The sequence below is a fragment of the Morone saxatilis genome, unplaced genomic scaffold, assembly GCF_004916995.1.
Source record: "Morone saxatilis isolate NCDOM2014 unplaced genomic scaffold, NCSU_SB_2.0 Contig12, whole genome shotgun sequence".
NCBI classification, from domain to species: Eukaryota; Metazoa; Chordata; class Actinopteri; family Moronidae; genus Morone; species Morone saxatilis.
This window is the reverse complement of record NW_023339674.1, coordinates 18,650,563-18,675,818: the sequence shown is the minus strand read 5'-3', so window position 1 is coordinate 18,675,818 and position 25,256 is coordinate 18,650,563. Positions and strand designations below refer to the sequence as shown.

The 25,256-nt window shown below is 42.8% G+C and overlaps 2 protein-coding genes across 3 annotated transcripts; one reads left to right on the top strand and one right to left on the bottom strand.

Annotated features, from left to right (window-relative positions):
- Positions 1-1,521: 1,521 nt before the first annotated feature.
- Positions 1,522-6,829, bottom strand: atp5f1d (ATP synthase F1 subunit delta). Its single transcript, XM_035653867.1, has 5 exons — positions 6,592-6,829; positions 5,644-5,797; positions 4,660-4,748; positions 1,848-1,979; positions 1,522-1,654 (listed from the first exon to the last, which is right to left on the bottom strand). Exons 1-4 carry the CDS (start codon positions 6,706-6,708, stop codon positions 1,857-1,859), a joined length of 483 nt encoding a protein of 160 aa, XP_035509760.1. The 5' UTR covers positions 6,709-6,829; the 3' UTR covers positions 1,522-1,654; positions 1,848-1,856.
- A 715-nt stretch (positions 6,830-7,544) lies between these two features.
- Positions 7,545-24,536, top strand: cbarpb (CACN subunit beta associated regulatory protein b). 2 transcript variants are annotated; one of them, XM_035653865.1, is made up of 11 exons: positions 7,545-7,699; positions 8,727-8,942; positions 10,236-10,308; positions 12,488-12,636; positions 14,385-14,446; positions 15,604-15,766; positions 16,242-16,413; positions 16,826-16,972; positions 17,448-17,676; positions 18,261-18,450; positions 19,593-24,536. In XM_035653865.1, exons 3-11 carry the CDS (start codon positions 10,261-10,263, stop codon positions 21,112-21,114), a joined length of 2,682 nt encoding a protein of 893 aa, XP_035509758.1. In that variant the 5' UTR covers positions 7,545-7,699; positions 8,727-8,942; positions 10,236-10,260; the 3' UTR covers positions 21,115-24,536. The 2 variants fall into 2 exon arrangements, with proteins under 2 accessions (XP_035509758.1, XP_035509759.1); XM_035653866.1 differs by lacking the exons at positions 7,545-7,699; positions 8,727-8,942 and having other exon boundaries at positions 9,892-10,308.
- Positions 24,537-25,256: the final 720 nt, after the last annotated feature.

The window sequence follows — 25,256 nt, the reverse complement described above, 5'->3', positions numbered from 1 at the left end:
TAAAGGAACATCTTATCTTATTAGAAATTCACACAATCCCAGTTGAAGTGCATCCAAAAACTTGACATGCTAAAGACCTAAAAGACTGGTTCCTCGACTTCTTTTCCAGAAAAGTTGGAACGTCCTGCACTGTTTGTTACACGACTACACACAAACTGAAAGAACAGAACGTGCACATGGAAAGCACATGGTCATTTTGTGCTTTGCTTTTTGACGAGAGTTGCGTTAAAACGTGAAGCAGGGAAAAAAAACAGAGGAATAGAGCCTGGTTTCAACATCCCCTATCATAGATCAGGATTAAAGAAGTGGTGCTTTTTGACACAGCCGTTTCATCTTGTCTGTCTGAAGTGTTACTCGAGGGCCCCGAGGCTGACGGATGAGTGAGTATGAGTGTGTATTGTTTATGAGGGAGTGTGTGTGTGTGTGTGTGTGTGTGTGCAGCTTGGAGGTTTTGATGAAAGAGACAGACGGATTGGGAAGGAGAACAGAGAGCAGGATGTGAGAGGTGTTGAGAACCTGTTTTTTTTTTATTAATGGATACCGACCTGAGTCACAGACTGCAAGTCTACTCAGCATGTGCGTAATCAGCGGAAAAAGATTTTCAACACCTTTGATATGTTCTTTGTCTTCAGTTGGAGAACTCTTCCTGTTCTGAAGTGAGAAGTCAGACCTTAATGCAGAGAATGCTGCTTTAGCACAGCCATAAGAAGATTTCTGTGTGAGCACTGGTACTTCCAGTATATCTACACTTGTAACATGTCCTCAAGAGTTTTGACATTCAAAATAAACCGGTTGTGGATTCAGCTCAGAAGGCCTCAAATCAGCACGTGAATGAGGTCAGCACCTCCCAGAGTGAGTCTGAGCTGAAACCTGTGGTTATGAAACAAGTGAAAAGCCCAGTTTTCCACAGGATGGGCAATGAAGGACTTTTCCTGGCCGTGTCACAGAAGCCTGAGGTCATCGCTCATAACAAACAAGAACTGCCAACACATTTAAATCAAGACGGCAGTTACTTAAGATTCCAATTAATTCAAACCCACAAGTGGGACTGCAACAGTAAGAGTGACTAAGCCTTCATCAGATACAAGAACTGACACACAGCAATAGCATTCAAAAAGAGGATCCTGTGTATATAAGGGGTTATGACATCAAGCAGTGGTTATATGGCAAATGCAATGACTGTTTTCCCTGTAACTGTGGTTTGACAAGAATAAAAAAAATCAGATTATTTAAAATGCTCTTGTACAAAATACAGCTATCTGCTGCCGCCAAGTGGCAGAAACACTCACTGCATCGCTAACAAGCTGGCAGAGAAGCATAGCTGACTTTTCCACACAGCAGGTCTGCTTAATGAGAAAAGCATTTCCTACAGACAGTGTGTGAGACTTCTGAAAGTCATGCTGATTAGCTTTTAGTGGAACACTGGTCTGTTCTGTGTAGAAAAGGAAATATATACAGATCTGATTGTCATTAAGTAGCAGGAGAGGAGCATGTTTAAAGAAAACCAAATGGACCACCATGTAATTCCAAATAAATTTATTTTGTAATTTTATCCACTGTACAAAGCAAGCATGGAATCTTCTGGACACTGACGTGACTGAGCTGGAAAAACAGATGGACCATTGATTTCCATCAAAGAAACAGAAACGATTACCTAGAGAGGGTGAAAAAAAATACAGTGACTCAGTTTGAAGAATACAATACGTAATACAATGAAAGAGAGGCAATATTTCCTTTTTAAATTATATTAAGAGCAGTAAATAGTCCTGCATCGTCATCCTGTTGGATTCAACTAATTAACCGGACACCTCTCTAATGGTCAGATGATGGTGGCTGAGATGTCGTACCAGGGCTCTCTACTCCAGAGCCTTCACGATGGCTTCGTTGGCCTCTATGCTGATCTGAACTTCTGCCCTCAATGCCTCGTCAGATGTACCGGCCAAATCAGACTGGGCCTTCTCCAGGTTGGCCTTGGCAGCCTAAAAATAGAATGTGTGACAATGAGAAACGGAAAAAGCAAATGATACACTCCCAATTCAGATATTGTTTCTTAAACACATTCTCATCATCCGTTACCTATTTTACTAGCAGGAAAATCGTAGTACCAAGACTTGTCCTAAAAACCTTTAGAGGTTAACTGATGTAAGTAAGTCTGAATAGCAAGGCTGAGTAACGAGTCAAACTAAGGGGAGTAAGACGAGCAGAGAAAATCCCCACTGCCTCTTTGCTCTGAAAGCTCCATTTGTCACAGTAGTGATTAGAAACGAGAAATGCCAAACATAGCTGGAAGTTAAAGGTCTCCCAGTAGGGATTTGACACATCTGCTATAACTCAACAGTGAGTGACCTTTCCCTCCTTATTAACAGTGTGGGCCCATGTGCATTTTCACTGCAGAGTGGAGGACAACGAGGAAAAAATAACTCATTTACTGCTATGAAGTCAACTTGACAGTGACACTGGCACTACCCAAGGTCAAACACAAACACCTCCGCGGGGCGAGCGCGTAATAACACAGCCTAGCATTAACAAGACTGACATTTAAACAAGGACTCAACATTCAAGTCCTAATGCAACACTGATCAGATGGGTAATCATCAGCTGGGAGGTGCTCATCAGCACAGAGGATCAAAATGGAGGGAGGGAAGAAAAAAAAAATCAAGTTCAAAGAATAGTCTCCGCTGTCAAAGATCATGTCCCTGCTGGGTCACAAACCAGGGTGAACAATCAGTAATTACGCACGCCTCAACCAACTGGATATGGACACTCATCACAGAAATCTCATTAAAACATAAAAGATCCATCCAAGGGTGACTGACACGATCTAGACCGACATTGTGAAGAGATCATTTCTCAATGCTGAGTGGTACAGAACCACCAATCATTTATTTATAATGTTCCACATGTGGAAATGCAGAAGTCTCATTTTAGAAACGGCAACAAAAATACATGTGTGTAGCGTGATTAAATAAAAAGGGGATGTTTCAAAACTTCTCTGTACAGTTTGAGATAAAAACGTACTTCACATGTACACTGAAGGGAAGATACGCACATTTACAAGTGATAAAGAAGAAGACCGAACCCTGGGGGTGTAAATGGAATGGAAGCACACACCATTATAATAATATCAAAGGAGAAATTCAGGTAATTGTTTGCCCACTTCAAAGTTCAGAGCCAACTGCACAACAATAGAGCTGCTCAGGATTAAAAAACCGTAAAGGACACCTCAGGTATAAGGAGAATTGCTGCTCGGTCCCTGCTGGCTTTGAAGAATCTGAGTGCAGCCTTGTTCTATTTTTTTTCCTTTTTTAATAAAACAAATGTAGAAATAACAACCAGGCCCTGAAAGCTCTAAACATTTAAATGCAATGGACCAAAGGCAACAAAAACTGGTATTGTACTGATAATATTGCTTAATCAGAATCAGAATCAGAATCAGAAATACTTTAATAATCCCCGTGGGGAAATTACTTAAATTAATAAAACTGGAATGCACAGTTCATAAAACGCCCTTAACGGTATCAATAACTTTACATGACTTGTTTGTTTTGTGATACTTTGAATCTCAGTCCTTAAGTTCAAAGGCTGTGCTCCTTCTCATTAAATGCCACACATATCGATCGCAGCATTTAAAAAAAGGTTCCTCATTAAAAATATATTGCATCAGATCATCATCACTCATGGCACAGTTTATAATAAGGTGATCAATACCAGTATTAGTTCATATCACTAAAGTAAATAGAGGGTCGTTGAAGGCAAATTACAAGATCACCTGTATAAGATAACACAATCCAATCAATTACCTCTGCATTAAATGGAACTTCTGTGAAACTTATGTTCAGTCTGTTGACGCTGTGTCAAAAAGGTGTTTGTTTTTGAGTTGAATTCATTTTTTTTACCATTGCTCGTGTCATTGTGCCCTCTACTTTCCTGTAAATAACCACACACCAGTGACTGGCGTTCTTTCATTGTGACGTTTTTGTACATAGTGCGGCATGTTATTAAATATACCCGTTTTCGTTTTGATGACTACTTGCCTGTACACAGAAATATATTATGGGATGACTCAAGCTATTCCTTCGTGTTTAAACAATGCACCACACAATGACATTTCATATTAGACTGAACTGCCTTCACCCAGCCCTACGGTGTAAACCTTTTATCACTACATGACAGTCAGACCTTTCATTACATGCATTTCTTTGACAGAGATGTATACAGCTCTATAAGCTCCTCCATGTAAGAAAAAGCCACAGTGCAGGTATGGTTGGAAGATGTGGAAAATATCTATTATGGGATGCAGAATTTTTTATTATGATATTGATCAATTAATTTAACTTGACAGTTAAAATCTTGAATCTAAATTGAGAAAGTATTTGTAGATAACAGATATAAATATAGGTTTTTGACTAATGTGAATAAAATACCTGAAAAATGTACTAATTTCATCACACTGAATGAATCCAATGTCACCAGATTGTTTGCAACATTGCCCGCCCACGCTTAATACACATATCCAACGGATGATAACTGTGTTAGTGTAAACTGTTTTGTAAAATACACCTATTCTCTCATCATATATAAAGGGTCATACAGCCCAAAATGAGTGCGGATACCGCTCTAGCATCTATGTGAATGGAGTACGGTTGACATTATACTCACAGCAACGTCCAGCTGGTCCAAAGGAACAGCCTCCTCAGCCAGCAGCTGCACTGAAGAATCAGCGTTGACTGTTACTGACCCACTGCTCACTGCGGACACACACACACACACACACACACACAACAGTGTAACTAACCATGCAAACATTCAGTCTTCCTGACCAGTGGTGTGCATTATACAGAGTTTCTGCAGATTTCAAAAGGTTACGTTTAATACCTTTTTAGACCATTATAAATGCAATTTAAGACCTTGATTGGATTCTAGACTTTTTTTAACGACCCTGCACACACCCTGAGCATAAAGCCAGGACCTTCTGCTTCACTCTAGGGCTTGTTGTTCTACAATGTATTTTCTCAGCAAGGGTTTCATTCATTTGTATAAATAGCTGAAACATGACACCTGGGTATTCAGCTACATTCTAAGCTTCATCCACTAAATCTGTTAATACTTTAACAAAGATACATATTATTTTGTTAGTATTGCCTAAGCAGAGCTCAGTCTGACAGAGACACGCTGTCAAATCCAGGTGGACAACAGAGATACCTCCTAGCAAAATCAACTGCAAATAACTTAACTCAGCATTTGGATAGAAAAACGCACGTATCATATCAACAATGTTAACCTAAAAAGGGGCGGAGAAAATTGGTGCACAAGATGCACTGCCAGAATACACACTGAAGAAGGGGCTCCGAAACGTCCATGTGGCAATGTTAAAAAGTTCAATGGTAGTGCTGCCCTAGTCTTGTTTTATACACAAGATGTACACCAGTGTCCCCAGACGTAAACGGAGATCCCTAATCTCTTAAATGACTAGTCAGAGCAGATATTAATATTTGAATGCTTTGAACGGACAGGCACATTGGGGAAAAAGCAAACACACGACAAAGCATACACTTAGGAAGTCATCATTCATATGAACCACAGGAAAATGATGTGGAGGCCCTTAAGTGTCACAGGCCTGACCCAAGGTCAAACACAGCTTACCGAAGTATTTGACAGCGGAACCGTCATCACCGAAGACTGTGACAACGCCGGGCCTGAGCACCTGCAGGGTGGGTACGTGGGCAGGGAGGATACCGAACGCACCAGTAAGTGTGGGCACGTCGACCTGTTTCACACTGGCCCCGTTGAAAAACACCTAGAGAGTGGAGACAGGACATGGCGAGATACATTCACTGATTGTCCTGCAACAGTTAAACGTCAACGAATGGTGAGGACTGAACAAAGATGCAGCTGCAGAACTGTACCATCTGGAGTAGAGCAGAGTGCTATCAATGGCCATTACAGTATGGTCTAACACATGTATGTTACATGTTTTTTATGCAACATGATGCATAGGTTTTTAATGCTAATCTATATTTGTTTATGGTTGGATTACATGCATCAGTTCTGCAGCACAGTGTGAGGTAGACGTGCAGCACCGTGTGGAGCTAGACTCTTATATCTGGAGGACCAGTAGACTGAATTTATTAAAAACACGTTTGTAGGACGAGCTCTACCCACTGACATAAACCTCAAGGTTAGAGAGCTCTACATATAACTCACTCTGGCTGAGCTAAATGGATCCAAACTTAGGCTAACAACACACGTTTAAAAACACAAGCTCATAAACTGTACTTTAAAGTTAATGAAGTGGGAAAGAGCAACGCTACTTTGGCACACTGCCGGTCAAAGACAGTGAATGACAGTTAGGTTGGCCACCGCTAGTTAGCTATAGGCTATACACTGACAGTGCAACGATACAACGATATATCTGAACTACATGCGTGCTTTAACTACAGCGTCATGTGTAGCAATGATAACAAACGCATGCATTAGTACACAGCTGCTGAATGACCCTTCTGCACTTCAACAAGAAATGAAGTTAGCCGAGCAGCTAAGTTAGCTGGGCCCGAGAAGCCTCGCCATAGCGTTAACGTTAGCCACCGTTACCTGCGTCGGGGAGGCGAAAGTGAAGGACATCTGCGGGCCGCTGGTGGCGGCCTCGGCGTAGGAGCGAGTCTGCCTGAGCACAGGGAGAGCCCGGCGGAGAAATCTGGCTGCCATCATGTCTGAAAATCAGATTTTATTCAAGTACAAGTGAATGACAGAGATCCTCGAGCCCTTGCGCGAAGGCAGTCAGTGTGCGCTTGGGTAGGACAAGGACGTTGGTAACCTACCCATAAGGCTTTACGGCGGTGCAAAGGATGCAGGGTAGTGTAGTCTTTAAGACAGAGACGCAGTCAACGTAGAGTAACTGATAATTGTGGTTTGCTTGTGACTTTGTGCGGTCATTTGTCATTTATTCATCTTGTTAGCAACATTAGTAAGTATTATAATTGTGTATCCACTGAAACGTAGCTTCAGACACTAGCTAGTCATTAATAGAGGTTTACAAAGGGAAACATTTAGGGAAGAGTAGTAGGGAAACGTTCATTCCCCACATTACCTACTGCTATACTGAGCATGCGCCGCCAGTAGATGGCGCCAAAACCCTTTGCCGTATGCTACATAGCCCCACAATAGATGGGACTCCACTTGTCTGGCTTGGGACCAAGTTTTTGTGGCTCTTATGTATGCCAGTTGTATGGCGCTAAGACCCCTACACACACACATACACACACATACACACACACATACATACAAACACACACACTTCTGAAGCTGTGCTGCTTCAACACCCCACATCTGTTGCGAGTGACTGCAACTAACTAATGTAAAATAAATCAGTAAAAGAAGTAAAAAGCACAAAACAAATGTCTCACAGCTGCAAACGCGCACATGAAAATAGGGAACCGCGGTTTTCATTCACCGACACACTGTCTGTGTAAGTCTGTGAACAGCATCAGGCTAATTTAAAGAAACCCTTCAATCACTCCGCTTTACCTCACTCTTTGCGTCACGTGGTGCGCCTCTGACTGGGTGGTGGGCGTGTCTTAAACAGTGGGGTTTCATTCATAAATACTTTTAGCTTTAAAATCCACATTAAAGTGTCCACGGAAGAGTTTCGCGGTATTGGCTTTGCCCCTCCACCCCTCCGTGGACCAGGCTAGTTGAGTAGGTGAGTGCTACCGTCGCTCTGCCCCGCTCGTCTTGTTGTTTGTGCAGCCAATTCAAATCGTGAGCTTGAACATTACCTTCTCTGTCGGTGTCACCGGACTGATAAAAAAAAAAAAAACACAGCCGCCTGTGAGATATCTAGATGGCATATTTATTAACGGAGTGTGCCTGCTTTTCATCCAGTTTTAAAGTTTACTATCGGCTGCATTTCATTGCGTAATGCGATGCGATTTGTTTTTTGTTTTTGTTTTTTTGTTTCCTTGCTGAAGATTTTATCAGCTGATGCTCCGTAAGGAAACAGCTGCCAGAGTCGATCGGAGCTCATTCATTTGGTTCCGGGGAAATAATATTGCGGTAGCGAGCAATAAGAAACTGGATGCTTTCTTTTGTGCAACAGTTTCTAATTTTAAACACGGTCTAAAATGAACCATTACAGTAATAATTTGTTCTGGGGTTAGGAGGTGGATGTGGTAGTTATGGCACGACATATTAAAGGCTGCTCGAGAGGAAAAGGATCCACTGTATAATAAGAGGGAATGTCGCTGGTGTAGACCGAAATTTTGTTAAGCATGGCGGGATATGCCATTGCTGGGACACCCGTGTCTTACCATCTGCTCAGTCAACCAATCAATAGAGCAATCATCAGGGTTTGCAACACCATAGAAGTAAGCAATTCTCAATAAAGTACAAAGCTAGATTGATTACATAGCTTACTTTTATTATAATAGGTTTACTTGTCCTTACATTTCCTAAAGCCTAACAGCAGAGGGAAAGCAGACAACTGTAATTATACTACCTGTTATCTGTAATTAAACTGTATTACTGCATTTAATGAATACACATCTTTTAGCTTTCTTACTGTTGTTAGATCTTTCTCTCATCATCACCACAAACAGGGGCTGCAAAGGGAAGCCTGTCAGCAAGCTCTGATGTGCATTTGTTAAATGCTCATGTGGTGTCTAACTTATGTACACAAGCTGAATAATTAACCAGTCCTTCTTTTGTATGTTTGTTTTTGTTTTTTTCAGCCATGCAGCACCGCCGTCCCGTTGCTCCGAGGCCAGTGGGCCAGCCCTGAGGGGAATCACTGCTGCTCAGGCTCAGTCGGCTGGGTGGGCTGAGGTAGCTGAGGATGCAGCAAGGGAGCTGAGGAGGAGACTCCTGAGCAACAGCCCGACACACACACTCACACACACACACACTCTCACATCCAGAGCTGCTGCTGCGCACTGCCCTCCATCAGGGTAAGACACTGGGATGGTAGAAAGCAGGATGTGGTACAGTACTGCAAAGGAAAGCATTGTGGTCACCGCCTGATGTGTGTTTCCCGTAACAGTTTTCATGCTTGGATGGTAGATGCAGGGAGTTAGACAGGCTGGCAGCAAAGAGCTCAGCAGTAGCTTACAGGTTGTGGTGCCGAAGTTGAGTGCTGCAGTGACTGGCAGGCAGGCAAGGAGTACTGAGTGCTGCTGGCATGTTGCTTCTACCCTGCTGGGTGAGTAGATCTATCCAGGGTGTGTGTGTGTGTGTGTGTGTGTGTGTGTGTGGTGTGTGAGTGGGCGTTTGGTGCAGCAGTAGCAGTATTAATGGCTATGATCTGTAAGAGCAAACGCATAGCAGCAGCGGTAGTGGAACTCAGCTGCTGGAGCCAGTGTTTAAGTAAGAGCTCTCTCTTTCTCTCTTTTCTGTGTGGGAGGTAGATGGAGAGTCTTCAGGCTGATATGGAATTATGGGTGATGATTTGCAGTCGAGATGCTAGCATTTGCATCTTCTGTGGGATTGGAGGCATACGTACCAGCACATGCTTTACACACACGCACACGCACGCGCACATTTGGTTTCTGCTTCGTCTCGCAGTCTTTCATGGCTGTTAGAGATGCAACAAGGTCTTTCTGTTGCAACGGGCATCTTCTGTCTCATTAAACAGTGCGATATAAATGTTTTCTTGCTATGTTATTAGACCTCAGTCATCAATAAGTGACTGCAAAAGCACTCTTTACTCTACAGAAGTTTTGCTTCTGTTCACTTGCACAGTGCGTCTGGATTTAATAACACAGATAAAATGCAGCATATTTGGTGGATGACTTTGAGTGTGTTTGCTTGCTCACTAATATCCTGGTTATGTTCGGGTTTTTGGAGTATCCTGGCTATAATTCGCCCAAGTAAACAGCTTATTCTGGTTTCAGAAACCTGGAAATGCTACCTGAAGTACTTCAATTAAAACCAGGATAGTGTGGCGTGTAAACACCTCATCTAGGTTCTGAAACTTTCATTGCTGGTACAGAACGTAGTGGCCGAGATGGTGAAAAATCAAGACACACTCAGACAATCAGAAAGGTGGATACTGTTATGATCGTGTATACAGAGATATGAATAACCAGATTCCATGTAAACACCTTATCCTGAAACTGAAAACAGCACAAGACTAAAAACCATCATTCTTGTGTGCATGTAAACGCTCTCTTTGTGTTTGGATGAACAGCATCAGTGACAGTCATTTCCTCTGTGTGTGTCTGTGCTCATGTGTTATCTCTCAGGGGGACTCTCTAGTTTGCCTGGACCATGAGCAATGAGTCTACCGTCTGGACCATCCTACCAGAAAACTCCACAGTAAGCCTGCCTTTCGCCACTGGCTTATTCTCAAACTTCCTGTGTGTGTGTGTGTGTTTGTGTGTGTGTGCGTGTCCACCAGAACCATACTTTCCCTCATATTCTCTCCTGGCCGATAGACTGGCTAATAGAGAACATCCTGACCTGGACCTGAAATAATTAAATCTCTGATCTAATCTCAGCTTTAATTTCCCCTTGCAGAGAAATTACCATGTGACGTCAAACTATAGCGCTCGTTAACACTTGCTGTGCGCTCTCATTTCCCCAGGGTGGAGGTCAGCATAAAACTCCACCTATAAGATCGTCTTTGTGATGTATCGAAAGTCTGTGTAACTGCAGTGCTACTGCCTGCTGTAGTTCTTTAGTTTCCCACTCATGTTTGCTAACTATCATTTTTATTTATACCATTTCAATCCCTCTTCTGTAGCCTACGTGGGTACCTACTGGGGAAAGGCATGTTTGCCGTTAAAATTAGATAAACAAGCAAAACTCTTATTTTTTATTTTTGATGGAAAAAATGACAAAGTAAAGGAAATTCAGAAATAAAGTATTTATACAGTTGAGGGAGAATAGATGTGTTTATAAAAACATGAAATAATTACTGAGAAGGCAGAAGAAACTGAAATACATATATATAATTATTCATGTATTATATTCTGAATTTATTTGACCATTTTATTTATTTTTTTATTATAAAAATCATTCACTGATCTTTGTCCTAATAAATCAGGTTTCTACAGTAAAATGTTATCCCACTAAACTGGTCCAGTGTGAAACATTTAGGAGGCTCTTTTGGCAGAAATGGAATATAATATGTATCGGTTTGTTTTAATTAGTGTATTATCGATATGTTTCTGTTACCTTAGAATGAGCTGTCTTTATCTACAGATGTTTGAGGGGGTCCTCTTCTACGGAGTTCCACCATGTTTGAACTGCCATGTTTCTACAGTAGCACAGAAACGGACAAACTACCACACTGGCCTAGATAGGGCTTTTCACATATTTCATATTTTTATAGGTTTCATGGCCACTATAGTTTCTCCTACACGCTCGGGAAGGCGAGCAGTATTCAGTTGGTATGTAATCTACAAAAGAACCAGGGAGTAGGGGTTTAGTGGCATCTAGTGGTTGTAGTTGCAGATTGCAACCCCCTCACCTCAATCTTTCCCATTCCAAGCATGAAGGAGAAAAAGACATGGCCATGAAACTCAGAAAAAACAAATGAGAAGTGTTTAGTCTGTCCATTCTGGGGCTACTGTAGGAAAACATGGAGTTCAACATATCATCATCAACCGCTCCCCTCTGTAGTGAAAAAACAGCTCATTCGGTTAAGGTCACAAAAAATCGCAAAGCAGTTCTTATTTTTCATGTGATTATTACCACTAATGAAAAAACCAATGAATTTTTTATTATATTCCATTTCTGCCAACAGAAGAAATGTTACACACTTTTTAAAGGAATAAATGTGGACTCAAAGTAATGCAAATGTTGTGATGAATGCTATGTACAGACTTAATATCAACAATATTTATTTGTGAGGTAGCAGATCATACTTTTGCAGCAAAAGACATACAGTTTATTTTACAGGTTTATTGTCAGTAGTAACTTTCAATCTGCTTTTCGTGCAAGCTTATGGAAGAACTTTTATCCTAACAAAACTAACTGAGTATTGTTGTTTAAAGGACCTAAGGTACTATGGGGTCTATACCAGTGCTCCTTGTGTGGTTCATTATCCCAGCTGCAGTCCTGCCTTTGAGAGCTTTCCCATAGCTAAGGTACACTGTAGACAGGTTAATAGCCCTGGTATTTATTGATTAATTGTACTGTTGCATTTATAGATTCACATTATGAAGGCCTACCAGCCAGTGGGGCTAAATCAATTTTTTTTAAGCTGCATGGTGTTACTGGAAAAGTAAAACAGCTGCACAGTAAGGTAGTCAAAGGTTGTCAAGGTAGCCAAATCAGTTCATGTGTCATTTATCTGCTTACATGAATGACATACTGATGGTACGTCTCTGTATCTCAGTCAATCAATCAATCAATCTATCTGTCCATCTATCTATCTATCTGATCGTATCTTATCTATCCTATCTATCTATCTATCTATCTATCATTATTCTATCTATCTATCTTATCCTTATCTATCTATCTATCTATCTATCCATCTATCCATCCTCAGGAGATCCCATTCGTGGCTGAGGAGCAGCAAGATGGCTATGTGCTCCTCCTGGTGATCCTCTCCATCTTCCTGGTAGGAGCGCTGATCTTCGTCTCCATCTTCCTCATTGTTTGCCGCCGCGGCTGTCGAGGAGGGAAACTCTGTGCCAGGTACGATGCAAATTTACGCATTACATGTAGCAGTTCAACACCCTCATCCACTGTTTAGCAGTATAAGATTAAACTCCAGAACACTGTAAGGAACCAACAGTATGGACCTAATATAAGACATCTTAATGAAAGCAGCAGCTGCACAGTTTAATAAGAGCTGTAATACATGATAACTTTATGATGTTCACTTTTTGTTGACACTGTGCCACAGAGTTGTTCAGTTAACCCTCTGGTGACAGAATGCGCCCGTGTTGTATTGGTTTTCATTATAATACATTAAATTTTAGCCTGGTGTCCCTGTTATATAATCCCTCAAAACCTCCTCTGATGCAGTCCAACACAATAACACCAAACTTTACATCCTTAAATCAACACCACTCCTACGCAGGTTCAACAAAAACTGAAGACTCTTTGCTTCACAAAGGTTCAGTTTAGTTTGCAGATCCAGGTACAGGTGGTGCTTTTACTGTGTTGCACGAAAGCACACGTCTGCACACGAGTACACACAATCTGTTGACAGACGGAGACTACTCTTCCTGAGCTCACATGCAACTACTATTTAGTGACAGGCTGGTACTTATGTTGAATGTGTATACACTTACATAATAGGTAAAGCTCATCGCATTTACAAATGAAGCTAACTACTTCCCGTGGAATCGTCCAGTTTTCTCCACCCAGTGAGTATGATTCCATTAACAAACGTGATTCATCTGTGTTTATTCAGAAGTAACATGGCTACCCTCGGGACACTTTGTCCCTCTCTACAGCAGCACGCATCATCAAGTACACTTGAATATATGAGAGCACAATGACTAGATGCAGATAAACAGAGGGCACAGAGGCTGAGCCATGAAAAGGAGAGGCATGCCGGGGGAGAGCAGAGGAGAATTGGGCAGACTGGTACAAATGATGAGTGTAATGAGATTTCATAGCAGCCATCGGCTGTGATTAATCTCGCGTCTCAACCCAGCCCCCTGTGCACACAGAGAACACACACACACACACACACACACACACACACACACACACACACAGTATTGGGAAGCAGGAGCCACAGAGGAAATGAAAGACAAGAAGAAGCACAGATCGGGGTGGATGGAGAAATCCCTCAAGTCGCTTCACACTCACACAAACACACACAGGAAACGCAGCTGTGCACAAAGAAATCACACGGAGAGAAATGACAGGGAAGAGTTTCAGTTTCTCTTTTTTGCCTCATAAAGTACATTTTGGCCATGGGATTAAAGAAGCTTAGCTGGAGGATCAGCAGCAGTTAAAGATGTTGAAATTGAAAGGTTTAAAGACAAAATATACCAAAAGAACAAACAATATGACCTTTATTGTGTATTTTCTCTGTGCCCTTAAAGATGAGTGGAAACCAATGCAATCCAATAAAGCACCATGCTTTATCAGTTCAAGAGGTCCCCTGGCCCTGAAGGTTATCAAGTTACTGGCAATGATTTAGGCCCTCATTGATTATACAGCTAGGCAGACAGCCATTTAAACAAACATCCTAGTGGACATTCAGTCCTATGGTCCTCACAGTTGTCTTATAGCTGGATTTTTACATCTGTGTGTGTATTTAAACTCACGCTGAACAGTACCTGAATAGTACCACAGCTGATCATGAAGCCTTGTGCTGTGGTCGCCTGTGTGGATGCCCACATCAGTAGGGTTTGACAGATGAAAGACAGACTTCAGGGGTAATCATGTCACAGCATTGATCTGAATGTTTCTGTGTGCCCCAGGGCCAACGATGACCCTGAGAAAACCAACACCACCTACGTGGAGAAGGCTCAACCCACCCATGGTAAGAGAAAAATAGACAAAGAGGAGGAAATGTAAGGAGGGAGGGATAAGGGAACAGATAAAAGAGGCAAGTAAGTAAGTGAGAGAGGGAGGAGTAATGGAGACAGGCAGGCTGGGGGATGGAGGGATTGGGTTGATGGAAGCAGGGATATTTTGATCGCGTCAGCACAAACGTGTAATGTCTATTCCATTAAAATATTGTGATCTCGACCCAATTAGTTTAAGTAGCTGTGCCATTCCTGGAACACATTTTGACATTTTGGGACCAGTGGTTGCACTCTATCTCCAATGAAAATGATTTATTAAAGGAAGCATCAGTTAGGCACCAAACTGCTTTTGTAAGGCTTTCTGTTTAGTTTTTGAGTCAGCAGTTTTTTGTCTGAACATGAGATGCTTCACTTCAGTTATCCAGTCAGTGAAATATACAGTATAGCAGAAATAGGTTGACTAAAATCATTTTGGGAGTATTTTATGCCATTATTACATAGCTGACAGTAGAAGGATAACAGGAGATGAATGGATAGAGATGCAACTAAGGTCCTAGGGTAGACCTGAACTGTTGGGGCCATGAACCCCTAGGCCACCAGGACTCCCACACTAACAACAGAGCTATGCTGGAGCTATAGTAATCCAATTACTTATTAGATGAAACATCACCTGTTACGTGGACCAAAGGGCAGACACAAAATGTGAGAAAACAAGACTTTATAGCTAATGTCAGTGTTCTAACATGCTCACAGTGATGATGCTAACATGCTAATGTTGAGCAAGTATGTCCACCATCTTAGTTTAGAGTGTTAAGATGCTAAATTTAGCTAAATGGCATGTAATGTGAATATTTGGTTACAAACCAAAGTAACTGACAAGTTAACATTTTAGCCAGTCCATTATTTAGATGTTGAGATATTTTACTGATGAGTGAAAATGACACTGAATGATGGAGTTCAGGAGATCATCACAGTTAGGCCTCATCTTCTGGGGACCATGAATGTTGTTGACGTATTTTAATCTGGCCAAACAGACCAACATTGTGCTATTGTCAGGAGTTACAATGAAACAAAAAAAATAAACTCAAACTTTCTTCTATCTTTCTTTGCCATCGCCTCTCGCTCTACCTATCTGTCTGCCTCCTCTGTCTCCTTCCTTTTGCATCTCCAGAAATCACCATCAGGGTGGATGAGTCAGAGTGCCTGTCAATGGCCAGCTCTCACGACCAAGAGACTGAGCGCTTCCTCTCCACGGGCACCACCGGCCGCCGTGTCTCCTTCAATGAGGCTGCACTCTTCGATCACGGCAAGAAGGCCCAGGAGAAGGGGCGCAGGTCAGAAATGCAACACATACACACAAGCGCACATTTGCAAACCTCTATGCTTTTTGTTTAGTGTTCAACTCGCATTATTGTTCATAAAGGGGGGGGGGGGTGTTCCTCCTTTCTAACATCAAAGGATGTACATATTTTACTGTGTCCATCTCTCTTGTATGTTAGTTTCAGGTAAAGCATTGATTCAGAATTCATTATGTTTGCGGTGGACACAAAGAGCTCTCACCCTTTCTTACTTCCCTGCCCTACTTTTCTCTTAAAGCCCTGGGCCTAATATGCAAATCCATCAAAAGAATTATTCTGTGGGGCTAAATGCAGAATCCTGAGTAGACTCTGATGGGTTTGAAGTCAGATATTTCCCATGGCTGTTTGTCTCTTTTGCATGGATAAGCATTATGATTTATAACTTACAAGTCACGTTCCATCTTGCAAGGATTTAATGGCTTTTTATTGAACTGCATGTTGTTTTCCCCAGGTACACTCTGACCGAGGGCGACTTTCACCACCTGAAGAACGCCCGGCTCACACACCTCCACATCCCTCCCCCGGCACTCAAGATAGTCACTATCCACGAGTGCGACTCGGCCGAGAACAGCATCACCATGACAACACGCCCTGTCACTAAGTCAGCACTTTCCATCTTCCAGGTGACAGCCTTTAACCTGTTATTACTCTTGATGCATCATTAGCCTTGACTGGGGCCAATTAGAACATCAATTACTTGGGTCAGGGCAAGAAAATGTATCAACCTAATGTCCCCAAACACAGGAATCGGGGAGCTCTCTGCCTGCTCATTGCAACAGGCTGTGCGCATTGATTTCCCATTTAGGTGAGGCTATACAATCACAATGCTGGGCTGACGGTTAGAGAGGGAGTGTGGACTTGATTTTCATTCAGAGATGTTACCCTAACATGAAAACAAACTTTGGAAGTTGATCTGCGTTACTTACTGTAGTTGCGCAACTCTGAATAATTGGATTAATCAAAAGAGAACAGACATGTTCAACAATTGATTCAGGAAGGATAAAAGTGTAATTTTTCATGTATGTTTCCTTTCAGCCGATGCTGTGCCCCCTACCACAAACAGCATTGACCAGCCTGAGTGTCAATCCTAGCTGTGCCCTCCCTGGAGATGCTCTCAACTCTGTGGTGGACACCAGCTTCAGTGAGAACACTATTGCTCTCAGCACTAAAGAGCCAAGCTCTGTAAGTTACCTCCAACTACTGTAAAATATACAATATTTAACATCAAGCGATGACTATTAGTCACAATTATGATGAAGAAATTCTTAAGTTTGACATGTCACACTGTCAGTTGTTTGTGATTTTCTTGCTGAAAAGCAGCACTTTTAAAAAACACAAGTGCAAATATCTCACAAGTACTGAGAGCGCATACAAATGACCTGTAAGAGCTCAGGTTTGTTGAGTTAATTATTTGTAGAGTGATGAATTTTCTTAAGATAGTCTCTCAGTACACCAACCAGCCAGCCAGTCAACCGGTGAGTCATCCGTCCTGACATGAGAGGGTCATGGAGCCTGAGGGAGGACCAACATGAGTGATGGTTGATGGGTAAACAAGGAAGTCCATGTGGAACATCATTGTCAGAAGGGTTTACGCACACACCACTACCACTAGTCTTGGCAGGTTTTCTTTCTGACCCATGTTTCTCTCTCTGCTCAGATCGAGATGATAGGCCAGGGCAGAGGCAGCAGTGTCAGTGTTGGGGAAGGGGCCGCGGTGGGGAGCGGTTCCCCTTCTGCCCGCGGCGGTGCAGGAAGCCAGGGGCCCATGCTGCAGTTCTTCACTAAACTGCGGCGCCATGCTAGTCTGGAGGGGGCCAGTCCCTACTTCAAGATCAAGAAATGGAAGCTGGACAGCAGCCAGAGAGCCTCGAGTCTGGACACCAGAGGTAATGGATCCTTGATGGTGTAACATTAAGTACATAAGTACATTTCTATTATATTGTTTTTAGAAACGATCTGTTCTAATGCAGCAGGGAAGTGCAACACTTTTTTTGTGGTTCTTTGTAGAAATCTGAGAAAATAAAGTTATACTGTTGGCGATTTCTTTCTTAGGTGTACTTTTTCTTTCATTTGTTTGTGTGTCTAGTATTTTTGGCAATATTCTCTGGTGGTAAACAGACAACAGTTAAGCAGGGGGCTCCAGCAGCCAACTGTGATATGCCTTTGCCTGCTAAGAGTCGGATATATACACAGACACACACATGTACAAGACAGATGGCTCAATGACGTAGAGTTTGGTCGTTCCAAGTCAATTTGAGCCCCTGAGTAAATCCTCCCTGCCGATCCCCCGATCCCAGGCTCAGTCCTTATATCATAGCAAGGGACCAGAAAAAGATCACAAAATCCCATCAGAAACCTCAACAGTTGATGGAAGCTTTCTCCTGAATTATGTGTCACTTCACTCCCGCCGGCACTTTGCGCAACTTGTACAACTCACTGCTCTTTCCCCATGTTGGGCATCACTCGCCAGGCTCTCCAAAGAGGAGACAGTTCCAGCGACAGCGGGCCGCCAGCGAGAGCATGGACCAGGACGACAACGACGCGCACCACATAGACCTCATCCAGTACATCGCCCGCACCCAGGACGTCACCTACTGTCCCAGCCAGCCCACCGCACGCCTCCTCTCACCCCCTTCCACACCACCCCCCTCCCTCGGCAGGTATCTTTAATTCCCTTGCCATTCATCCCGTCCACTGCTTTGCTGCCTTGCATTCATTTCTTTACTGTAGCTAGAGTATGGTAATGATATACAGTAGGATACGACTCTAAGTCCCAATTCTTCACCACTTTGCCCTAACATAACTGTATGCTTTTATAAACAGTGTGAAACCACCATTGCAAGGAAATTGGGATACAGGACAATCTAAAAAGAAAAGTCATAGTCAAGAAACTCTGACTGTAATTCATTGAAAAATATAGGACATTATATAAACTGTCTTCTTGTCTTTTTTAGACTAATTGTTTTGCTATGCCATTTAATTAGATTAAAACACACCATGCTGTGTCACTGTAAATACTCCCTAACCACACTGATTTACAGAGTTATAAACAAGAGTTCTTTCAAAACCAATTTCACGATTTGAAGCCAGATGTAGGGGATTCCCAGAGTGCACTTTTTTTTAAAAGAGTGGTGTGGAGAATCGGGAAGGAGGGTTTATATCTGACATAGGAAACCATTCCATCGCTGACATGGTCTGATAATGTCATGATGTCCGCAGAAGTGCAGGGGTCACTGCACTTTTGTTATTTTAAGTTTTCAATTATAGCAATGCAGATTTTGCCCAATATTAGGTTATGCAACAATAATAACCAATCTTCCAAAGTATTCTCTTATATAAACATTTATTTTCCTTCACTGAATATTAAATTAAACAGTATTTCCTGTGTATGTTTGCAGATGTTTGTTGTTGAAAATAAAAGGAATTTCCTGGAAGCTGCCGTGAGTTAAGAAATTTGATGATCCCTGTGCTCCTTGACAGTTTATTGCTACTGATAAAACCCAAGTTGTGTTTCATACAGTATGGATTCTTTAAACCTGCTGTCCCGAGATAAAGGCAGGAGACTGGAGTTTTTGAGCACACATGGCATCAGTATTCAGCTAAGTTCAGTTTAAGGACATGCAACAGCAGCCATTGCAAATCATTCTGTGCACTGTGAACACAGCCATGTCCCAGATGAATGTGTGATTTAGGTCAATTCTCTGACACTAACGCTTGTTTTGCATGTCTGTGTGTTTCTTCCCCTCCTCTTCTCCTTTCTTTCATTTTATCTCATCTCTCCACACCTGTGTGTACACTACAGGGTAGAGGTAGAGGTGATGGTGGAGCCCAGCTGCAGCCATGGAGGACCAGGGGTGATTGGCCTATCCCCTGATCCCCAAGACGAAGCACTGTCCCTGGCAAGACGGGATGGTGCAGACCCTTTGGACCCCCTAGATCACCAGGACCCCCAGTCACTTTACAAAGACATCTGGTCCCTGCGCGCGACACTGGAACAGTATGCAGCCTCTGACCAGAGCAGCAACAATGACAGGAACTCTGTCTGCAGTGATGCTGACAGTATTTGTTCACTGGGCGGACGCACAGAAACAGAAAGAGGAGGGCTTCCCAGCTATCCGTCCCAGGATTTAGGAGATGAGGCAGAGGGTGGAGAGGATGACAAGGACATTTTGATGTATATGGATGAGAGGTTGGGTGGGAATGAGGGAAAAAAGAGAAAACAGGAAAGCACTGAATCAGAGCGAGGGGGCAGCGACGGAGAGACAGGGACTCGTAAATTGCTGCAGATGGACAGTGGCTATGCGTCGATAGAGGCTCCATCTCGTGGTCCAGAAGACCTGCGACTGTTCGGGAGCATCAGCGGAAGCCCGAAGGACAGAACGGCCCACGAGAAAAGGCACCACTTTACCAACGCAGGGCGAACCGGCACTATCGGTGAGAGCTTTGAGTCTCATCTCTTTGAGGAGGAGCGGGAAGATGAGCTGTTGGGTGCCATTGGAGGAGTTTCCATAGAAACAGGTGCTGGCTCACTGAGTTGGTTTCCATATGGTCAGATGCTCACACCTCGAGAGTCTGCACAGCCTTCACCCCAACCTCCAACGCTGCACCGGCGAGACTACAGCATAGATGAGAAGACAGACGCCCTCTTCCATGAGTTTCTCCGCCACGACCCTCAGTTTGACCAGCAGGAGTCGCCACTAAGGAAGCACCGGTCCCGAATCCACCTCCGCAAGCAGTGGCAGCGGCACAAACAGTGGAGCGACCCCGGCGTCAGACACTTGCAGTCTTCTTTTGACAGACACCGGACCCCTCTAAGGAGGGGTGACAGTGTGAACTACCCACTGGACACAAGCTACCACAGCACGCTCCCTCGTATCGTCAGTGCTCCTGACGAGGAGACCAGCGAGGGGACCGGTAGCACCCCTGACACTCCAAAAGTAGAGCAAACCACTACTGGTAATGGGGGCAAGGACAGGGAGCAGGGTGTCACTGTCAGAGGCACAGAGGACCACATCTCTTCTTCTCCACCATCACTTCATCCTTCTATCTCAGAGAAAGATGGAGGGCTGGGTGAGCACCATGACCCTCAGGAGGACAGCAAACAATCTGGACCCCCTCTCGAGCCCCCGGACGAACGCTCGTCCCCTCAGCTGCCCGACTCCTCGGGCTACGGCCCGCAGACCATCACAGCAGAGCTCACAGACAAACTGACTGCTAACCTGGATGAGAGGCTGTACATGGGCCTTCGCAGGATCAAGGACACAGCCACTGAGTGTGTGACGGTGACAGCCACACACGCTTCTCCGGACCACAGCCCAGTGTAGCAGGGCTCCAGTCGTCCTCCTCGTCAACCTCACTCCTGCTGACACACACTTTTTTCTTTCTGTTTGATTTGTCTTGCCTCACTTTAAATGTCTCTCTCTATACAGCTTGAATGGTGTGATCATACCCATTAACACACAATGAAAAGTGTCTTTCATATTAATGGATAATTAAACACTCATCTTAGATTCAGTTGATCCCCTAGAAAGGCAGCCAATCTCTCTTCACGCCTGTTGAAACGAAACAAAGCTGTTCAGTGTTGCCCTTTAACGGTTCACTGTTGAAAAAAAGATACAATTCAAAATAATGACAGAGCTAACATATCAAAAACCATACGGTTTTAGTAAAAATTGTTTCCTTGTGTTTCTGTGAGTCTGTGTCCATCTCTACTGCTGTCATTCTTGTCTCTGCTCCCCAGTATGAATAAGTGAAGCTGAGGGCCAGTATGGCCTCTGTACTCATTGATTCACTGTGAAACCAGGTGCTATTAGACAAGCTGAAAGCTCGAATCTGGACACAGGTTACCCTGCTAGTCCCATGACCATGCATTAGTAGAAAATTTGTAGTATAATCGCTATTCATGAGCTACAAACTAATTTAGAATAGCATAATTGATCTATCAAAGCTATATTAAGCATACTTCAGTTGTTCACACTGGTTGTTTAGATCAGTAGTTCCCAACCTATGAGGGCCCCAAGAGAAGTGAGCAATGATTCTAAATGAATGAATGAACTAATTAGAAAGAAAAAATATGTTTCTTTTACATAAAGTTAAAGTGATTTTATTCCGCTTTGGTAGTGAAGGACATGTCTGTCCCACTAACGTCGTGCTTCTAAGCACCACTTAAAAAAATGTATGTTAACGTTTCTCATTGATTGATGAAATATGTTGATATTCGATAGAAGAGTTGTCATTTCTATAAGCTGACTTACTTGCTTGCTTGTGGCCATTTTTGTGGCCATTTTTCTGTCCTCATTTTTCATGGATGTAGCCAAAACTAGCTATGTAGGAAGATGACGTCCCCATTTTTTAAATCCCGCCCACAAAGCTCTGATTGGTGCATTGTTTCTCCAATCGTGTGCTGTAAAGTCATTAAGGGTCACAAGTAGACATTGCTTGATTTTAAGTGGCCGAAATAAGGTCGGGGACCACTGGTTTAGATACATGGACGTGAATACCACAGTTAGCAAAGACCAGAGAAGTTTTTCCCATTAGGTGTTCTTTTGAAAAGGAAGATATCCTTTATTCTCCTCACTCAGTGTCTTACTGGTCATTGGTTGTTCTGACTGCAAAAGCTTCTTAGCTATGTGACAACTGTGTTGTTTATTTTTTATTAGTTTAATGAGTTGTAATATATTTTTGTACATCTGTATTGCTTAAATGACAATGAAAACTGACAGCGTGGTAGGTTTGAACACGACAGCTTCTGCACCAACAGACAGAACTAGCGAACTAGACAGCCACTAGCGCTCCGGTATGTAGACTCTTTATCAGTCACAGATATGACAGTAACTTACAACTCCATAACCTATGACTCTCAGTACTTTGGCCATCGCTGACATGACCTATGTCCTAACAGGGAGAACAATCGCTTGTCTTGTGCACGGGTTTACAGCCATGAGGTGGGCAGTTACTTTAAAGCCATTAGACAAAACGACTGTCCTCACAAACGTTCGGTGTTTATTGAATTTATAGGAAAGGCATGCTTCCTTGTGCATGGGGCTCTCAGAACAGGCTCTATCAGTTCACATCTGACTTTCATGATTTCCCCCTCCTCTTCCTCTTCTTCTCCTGAGAAAGTTGACAGTGCAGTAGATGCCTCCCCTGGGGGGGGGGGGGGGACTACACTTCCTGTCGGCTTACAAAACCAGACTGAACAAAGATGTTATTTGTAGTTAATCCGCTATAATTTTTTCGCTTATTTGGCTTCCTTTGTGCGACTAAAACAAACCGATACTGCCATTCAGATAAAACCCCATCAGCAGATTACGTCCTGTGGGCAAAGAATGCAAGTAATGGCCAGAATTATGTTTGAAAATCAATTTTTTGCCCACAGATCTCTGCTTTTACATCCTGAGCGGTGGCAGTAGGTTTATTGCAACCCAGTTTCACTCATAAAATCGTATTCTCAGAGGTGCTGTTGGGCTTTCCTACGTGCAGCGAGGGGAGCCACTGCACAAGAGGTTGTTGAATATTAATTATAACAAAGGAAGGATTCCGGCCTTTCGTCACACCTCCCTTTTTTTCATTCTTTAAGGCTGCTACCATGCAGTACATTGAAAGGACTGAATAGCAAATCAGGAGAAAAACATTATCCTCCTCTCTTTGTTTGGGTGTTATGATGATGCTCCAGATTAAATCTTTCTCCACTGCGTGACAGGAGTCTCCTTTTGTGGCTAAGTGGACTCTGAGGCAGGAGCCGCTTTCCTCATTAGGAGAGCAATGGCTCAGATGAAAGGAGATGAACTCAAATATGGAGTAGGAAGGGTAGTGATTTTTTATATTATTTTTGCTCTCTCCTCTCTTTTACGTAGCCCCCCCCCCCCCCCTCTCACACACACACTAACACACACGCACACGCACACACACACACACTTTGAACCATTCTGTCACCATGAATAAACACAATGTGCTCTGGCACAATTTTCTGCAATCAAATGACATTCTTTTTATGACAGTGCTAATCAGCAGAAAGGAAATAAAATCCCCCTCTCAATTGTGATGGAAGTGATGCGTCCCTGATGATAGTAATTACTCTCTACTCTGACAGGTCTGGAGAGAGGGGGAGACCGCCGAATTTCCCTCAGATCAGAAGCTCAGAGCTGAGTCAGTAGGGATAGCGACAGTACAGCGACCGCAACATTTTAAAGAAAATGGCCATAACGGTTGATTTCAAACCCGTACATTTGTACAAAATTTAAACTTTGCTGTGTATACAAGCACAAAGCCACAGGAGCTAGACTAAATCAATGTCCTTTACTAGATTTAGACAGATACTGTATAACTGGGGACACTGTGTGTTTGTATACTAACCAGTAGCCTGTCAAATGCATTGATGCATAGTTGTGTGTAAGTCTGCATGAGAGTTAACATTTTAGTACAAATCTTCATGTTTTCTTAGACTTAACGGTACAAAATGATCATAGATGATGCTCATTTGTTTAAGGCAGAAGTCGAAACATTGGTATGACTAGAGATTTTGTACTTTATGGAATCCACTTTTAAGAATCATGCTAGGATGCTGTAACTGATGAGATTTTGTGAGATTTATCTCTTTGAAAGTAGAAGTATTTCTGTATTCCTTGCTTGTTAGTAAACTGCTTAATTTCTCAAAGAAAAAAAAAAGACGAGCTTTCTTAACAACTTTGCTTTTGTTGATCCAAATCTATTGAGCCTTGAGGGACCAAACCATAAAAAAGTGTTATTTTAGGGTTGTTTTCCAATCTGTGAATAAATGAATGAAGCAAAAATTTGTTCTAAATCGCCTTATTTCTAGGGAATAGTTGTTGAGCGTGAGAACGGATCGCAGATAAGGTTCCCTCTCGTGAATCTTATTTCATTTTTCTCTGTTGCTTAGGCTCGTATCGATTTCTTGCCTCTATTTATCACCTCCTACAAATTAATTGGAGAGAAAAGCCAAATCTAGCCTGTGATCTACAAAGGGAACATCTCAAATGTCTGCCTTATCTTCACACCTTATAATCTCTCCCACTGGCCTACGCCTTAAACTCCATGGCCCAAGTTTAGAAGAGAGCTAACAGAGAAATACAGACACTGCTTTCATATTAATAATAATCAGAAATTGATCACAACGGCTAGAGATAGCAATCTGCAGGCTCATCTAAATGAGCTCCACTGTTAAGATAGATTCTTTATTGTCCTTTCAAGGAAATTTGTTGCCGAAGTCTGCACACAGCCTCACATAAATACATAGATAAAGCAACATAACCACAAGAAAGACATCCGATACAGCACATTGATATATTGACATAAGTTGTCAGTGTACCTACAGTAGATGGCACTCAGCATACCCCCATGCTGCATGCTCAGCATAGTTTGGAAAAGCAGACAGGAGTACCAGCATGGAAGCTAAGAAATGTACTGCTCAGCAGAAAAATGTATTTTAGACACCTAAGAAAGTCAA

Excerpts from the sequence above, each read along its gene's own strand:
- cbarpb (XM_035653865.1), top strand. The coding sequence starts at position 10,261 with ATGAGCAATGAGTCTACCGTCTGGACCATCCTACCAGAAAACTCCACA. Across the intron at positions 16,973-17,447 it reads GCACTAAAGAGCCAAGCTCT|ATCGAGATGATAGGCCAGGG; the intron begins GTAAGTTACCTC and ends CTCTCTGCTCAG. Across the intron at positions 17,677-18,260 it reads CTCGAGTCTGGACACCAGAG|GCTCTCCAAAGAGGAGACAG; the intron begins GTAATGGATCCT and ends ATCACTCGCCAG.
- atp5f1d (XM_035653867.1), bottom strand. The coding sequence starts at position 6,708 with ATGATGGCAGCCAGATTTCTCCGCCGGGCTCTCCCTGTGCTCAGGCAG. Across the intron at positions 5,798-6,591 it reads CTTTCGCCTCCCCGACGCAG|GTGTTTTTCAACGGGGCCAG; the intron begins GTAACGGTGGCT and ends TCCACTCTCTAG. Across the intron at positions 1,980-4,659 it reads TGGACCAGCTGGACGTTGCT|GCTGCCAAGGCCAACCTGGA; the intron begins GTGAGTATAATG and ends TTCTATTTTTAG.